Genomic DNA, 5,147 nt, shown 5'->3' with positions numbered 1-5,147 from the left:
TAAATTCGACGACGACGAGGACGACGACGTTTGACATCATTTATCGATGATGATGCGCGCTCGATCAAACGTGAAACGGAAAAGAATATATTTCTCTTCTTTTATTTCATCGTAAAATTTCGACAATGTTCTTATTTCTTAAGAAATACACGTTACGATCGTCGTCCGATCAATTCGTAAACGTGTCGCACTTTTTATTAGACTAAAATATAATAATAATAGACGATAGAGTATCGTCGATACTTGACCCTCTCTCCTCATTTTAACGTGACGTACGCAGCTTTACTTTGATTTATCGAAAGAATCGTAAATTTCTTTGTTTTTTTTCTTTTTTTTTTTTTCTTCTTTTAAATATCTCTTCCTGATTTTCCTATTGGTTTTTTTCTTCTTTTCTTTCTTCTCTTTCTTTCTTTCATTCTTTTTTCTTCATCTTTTTTTTTTTTTATTTCTTTTCTCGATCGTAATCCCTCTCCACGTAGGCCAACGAAGTTTAAAATGCCTATTTCGAAGGTCCCTTTTGTTGAAGTTTCTTTTCATTGCCGTCCGTTTGCCGGTATTGTACGTTGCGTTAAAAAAACAAAAAAAAATATATATATATATAATATATAAAAAGAAGAAAATAAAATAAAAATAAAGAAATAAATCGGAAAAAGAAGAGAGAATATTTTTCCATCCTCCAAATATCACAGGATTCTCATCGTAGAATCTTTATCGGTGAAGAAAGGCGAATGGAAATGGATTACGTTTAATACGATAAGGGTATGATAAATTAAGATTAATGAAATATTTGTTTGATTAAAAAAAAAAAAAAAAAAAAAAAAGAAAAAAAGAAAAAAAAAAAACGATGAGGAATTGAGATATGGGAGTAATGAGATAAATGAAAGAAATGCTTCTCGTCGATAACGAATCGAGAGTTAGACCGTCGTGACGTATTGCCGAAGTTCGGTGGCCTCGCCGTCCTCATTGGCGAACCAAGGATCTTTGTACTTAGGCACCTCTTCGCTTCGAGCTCTATAAGGTCCACGAGCTAACTCACGAGATCGCATACGAGGTACCTCCTCGCTTAATGACCTTTTGCTAGGGTCCATCGTAGTTGGAACTTCGAGAAGGGCTTTTGATCTTAGCAACTGTGGTCTCTGTCTACCTTTTGGCTCTTCGCTCGAGGCACGAACTATCGTGTGTTGCGGCAGTGCTAATCTTTCCTCCAATTGATAACCACTTTCCGATCTGGCACGAAGAGCGGCTTTCTTTTTGGATGCCCCACGGCGTTCCTTCACGATGCTTTTCCTTTGTTGAGCCGGGGAATATGTTTGTACCGACAATTGTTGCTGTTGCGATCTCTGTCTTTTAACCGGTGTGGTTGGTACCTGGGGTGACCAAACAGGCGAAGACTCGATCGGACTGGGTGCTCTCTTAATCGGTGTTTTCTCAGGTGATTCGTCCTTCCAGGCACCCTGATAAATTGGGAAGGGTGATACTTGGTTGAGAAAACGCCAACGAAAGTCTTCTTCCTCTGTACGAGTTTGCATAGTTGCCATAGGTGGACAATGAGTCGGTGTAACGTTGTGAAAGGGAGACCAATCTTTTGGTTCCTCGGACTCGATGGTAGGTCTTCGGATTGGTCCACCACTGGCATCACTAGGCGAACCATCGTACGGTGTCCATTTGATCTCGCTGATATGCTTTTGCTCGCGCTTTTTAACCCCAACATTTGGTAATGGCGAAGCGTCCTCGTACGGTGCCCATTTGGCATTCGTCACCGTTATCTCTGGCGATATTAAACGTCGTACGATCCTATTCTCCAGTCTTGTCATTTGCCTTGGATCCGGATCAGGCGACATACTCCTACGGATACTATACCTTGGTCTTTCTCTTAGACTCTTACTTTTACCTGAATCAGCTGAATCACCTCTCGACCATCTCGATTCTTTCTTTTCGGCTGGCAACGAAAAGTGCGTCTTCATTGCCCACTTAGCACGAGGCTTTCTAATATCCTCGGTTGGACTCGCAACAGTTTCCTTTTGTTCCCATTTCTTCGACATACCAGTTATACTGAGTATACTTTTGGTTTGATGGGCAGAACGTACCAATTTCGGCCGTTCCTTTACTTTCTCCTGTTTAATTAATCTGGATCCTTCGCTGGCATGTTTCTTCAGTTCGGGTCTCTCGTGTGACGGCGCGACTGGTTCCTCTTCCGGTGTCAGGGATTTCGAATAAACCATCCTTCTCTCAGGTTGTTCCTTCTCTTTTGGTATTTCCTTTTCTACCCTGTCTTCCGACTTTTCTTCCTCGAGCTTTGGTGGCTCGACGGGCGACGGAGAAGGTGGCAACGTCTTCGCCTTCGGACATGTACATCTAGGTTTTGGATTAGGTAATACCTCAGGTATCTGAAGAGTCCATCTGGCTTCACGTGCCATCCTTGTATCGTCGCTACTGTGTTTTCTAAGATCGTGCATCGGCGGTGCCAAATAATCAGGTTTAATCGACCACTTGTCCGTCTCAGCACTGTGATGCTTTCGAAGATCACCTCGTTGTACCCCATCGTGTGGTTTCTTCTCTTCGGGCGTTAAATTGTGACAACTGCACTTGGTCTTTCTAGCCAAGTCAACGTCTGTGCTAGAAGTATGAAGAGCCCAACGGAACTCAGTACCCTCACTCGCATGTTTCTTTAAGTCCCAGATCGCGTCGTCCGGTGAGAGGAAACTCGTGTTGGCCCATCTTGCCTCGACGCTACGATATTTACGAAGCTCGACTCGATCCCCATCGTCAATGGATACATCGACAACCGACGAGGAGACCTCGCAGCTGCAGGTTCGACTTGCCGATGGCGGCGGTGTTCTCGTTGACTCCAATGGCGGTGCTTCGATCGCATCTAAATCTTCGATCGTATAAACAATCTCCTCTTTTCGTCGTTGACCGCACGATGGACAACGACCACCTTGGATTATAATGTCCTGATGAATCGGATGTTGTTTTTGCGGCTGCTGCTGCTGCTGTTGTTGTTGTTGTTGTTGTTGTTGTTGTTGTTGCTGTTGTTGTTGGTGCTGCTGCTGCTGTTGCTGTTGGTGTTGCTGAATTTCTTGCTGGCGTTGCAACGTCGACGTCGAGGCTGAGGCCGAAGTCGATGCGGAGGGGTCAAGCTGCGATCGCAGCTCCTCGTCGTCGTGCCGACCGTCGTCAGAGCGTCGTAACGTCGCAGCCGTGCGGGTAGATGCGCACCCACAAGTGTGTATAGCTCCGTCAAGCCGCCTTGGTGGGTACCGCGACTCCGGAGACGACGAGACTCCGTTCGAGGCCACTTCCAGATAGGCTGCCACGCTCGTCGGCTCCGCAAGCCTAATTAAATATTTTGAATTTTTATTGAACCCTTACACGTATATCTTTTTTTTTATTTTTTGTTCAATTTTTTTTTCTTTTTTCTTTTTTTTTTTTTTTTTAATTCTTCCATCATATTATTTGACAATACGTAAAGGTAATACAATTTTGATAAAAATTATTAGAATTTAATTAAATTTATTAAATGAAAGATTTTTATATAATCTTTTCTTCATTACCTTCAGTTCGGCGAATATTTCGGTGAAGAAGCCAGGCTCGCTGTTGATTCGTAACATTTCGGAGCTCAATCGATTGACGATCAACAGACACCTATCCCAAAACTTATCCTTGCTATCCTCGACGAGGAATGGCTTCAAAGGATAACTAATTTCATTGCCCATGTAACTGTAGCTCAAATAGAGGCACGTTAACACGGTTGCACGAAGTTCCCTCTCGGAAGCTTCGTCTCCATCGACTAGTTCTCTTACAAGCATATAGACGAACACTACGTTGGCTGGGTTGATAAATGCTACGTCCTGCAAAAAGAAAAAAGGAAAAAAAAAGAGAAAAAAAAAAGAAAGAAAAGAAAATGAGATATGTCAGTGTCAAAATAAATGAACTTGGTAATAAGAAACGTACATTTTCTATATGTCCTATCATTTGTAATTTAATAGGATACATTTTCTAAAAGGGAGAAAAGGATGATTCATGTACAGTGTGTCACGTTACTTACAATGCAAAACGATAAGCAAATCGATGATTAGATAATTGAAAGTACTTTTTAGAAGTACGAAAGAAAAAATTTTAATCAAAGGAATAAATTAATAAACATCACGCTCAACGATAAACATTATACTCATTGAAACAATGAATTCAATTAAATCCTTTCGTTTCTATATTTATTTAAAACAAAAACAAAAACAACAGAAAAAAGAAAAACCAAGCCCTGTATGAATACCAATTAATCGTATCTTTGTTACCATTAATTCAATAATCATTCGACATGATCAAAACACAAAAGTTCACACCCTCTTGTTCCAATAAGGTAGAAGAGATGTTCATTAAGAAATTAGGCCACGATAGGTAGGCCGATATCTAAGGCGTGAGTGCCTATCGTGATAGTTCGTGTAGATGTGGAAGAATAAAAGGGGGAGGATAGTTATAGAGAGGGTTGTAATCGTTTGATAGTGTTGGTTTAATGTACACGTAGCCTACGATCCATGATCATATAACCACAATATGGCCTGGACCTCACTCCCTCTCTCTTCCTCTTTCTCTCTCTTTCTCTCTCTCCTAATAGGAACGATATTTATACGAGAATAATACAAGATAAGTGTGTGTAAGAGCGCGATCGCATGAAATCTCTCATGAGCCGTGTGATCGTGTGCACGCATAGAAACGGCAATATGGCTGTAGATTCGCGTGCGCAGGTGAGCGTATCGAGTCGTGTGGGTGCACATACATGTAGGTGCAATGGTTCGAGTATTGCACATGTAGGTGCATTATAACGGTGAGACCCCGCGATGACCCGACAGGATCGATGCCCCCAATACGTTTTCCCGCCAACCAGCAACCTGCTGCTGGCTGACTGGCTGGTTTGCTGCCGCTAGTAGCTATTGTCGTTCTCGGTTACTATTATACTTCTTACACCTTAGTTACACCTACATGTATGTATATATTCATAAAAGCTTATATCGCTATTAGTGTCATTCTCCATTGTCGTCATCATCGTCATCTTCCTTCTGTTAACGATACCAAACCAACCACTCCCATTCTCTTTTTCTCTTTCTCTCTCTCTCTCTCTCTCTCTCTCTCTCTCTTTGTCTTTATTG

At 41.8% G+C, this 5,147-nt stretch overlaps 1 protein-coding gene across 1 annotated transcript in view; it reads right to left on the bottom strand.

Annotated features, from left to right (window-relative positions):
- The window catches only part of LOC124955843 (probable serine/threonine-protein kinase kinX), a 4,344-nt gene extending 348 nt beyond the window's left edge, over positions 1-3,996 (bottom strand). The window contains exons 1-3 of the mRNA XM_047510863.1: positions 3,955-3,996; positions 3,610-3,851; positions 1-3,336 (exon numbers count right to left, since the gene is read on the bottom strand). The exon at positions 1-3,336 is cut by the window's left edge and continues 348 nt beyond it. Of these exons, the coding sequence (XP_047366819.1) occupies positions 915-3,336; positions 3,610-3,851; positions 3,955-3,996 (2,706 nt within the window). The 3' untranslated portion in view covers positions 1-914. The remainder of the gene's footprint in view (positions 3,337-3,609; positions 3,852-3,954) is intronic.
- Between the last annotated feature and the right edge of the window lie 1,151 nt (positions 3,997-5,147).

Source organism: Vespa velutina, chromosome 19 (assembly GCF_912470025.1).
Source record: "Vespa velutina chromosome 19, iVesVel2.1, whole genome shotgun sequence".
NCBI classification, from domain to species: domain Eukaryota; kingdom Metazoa; phylum Arthropoda; class Insecta; order Hymenoptera; family Vespidae; genus Vespa; species Vespa velutina.
This window is presented reverse-complemented; position numbering and strand designations above follow the sequence as displayed.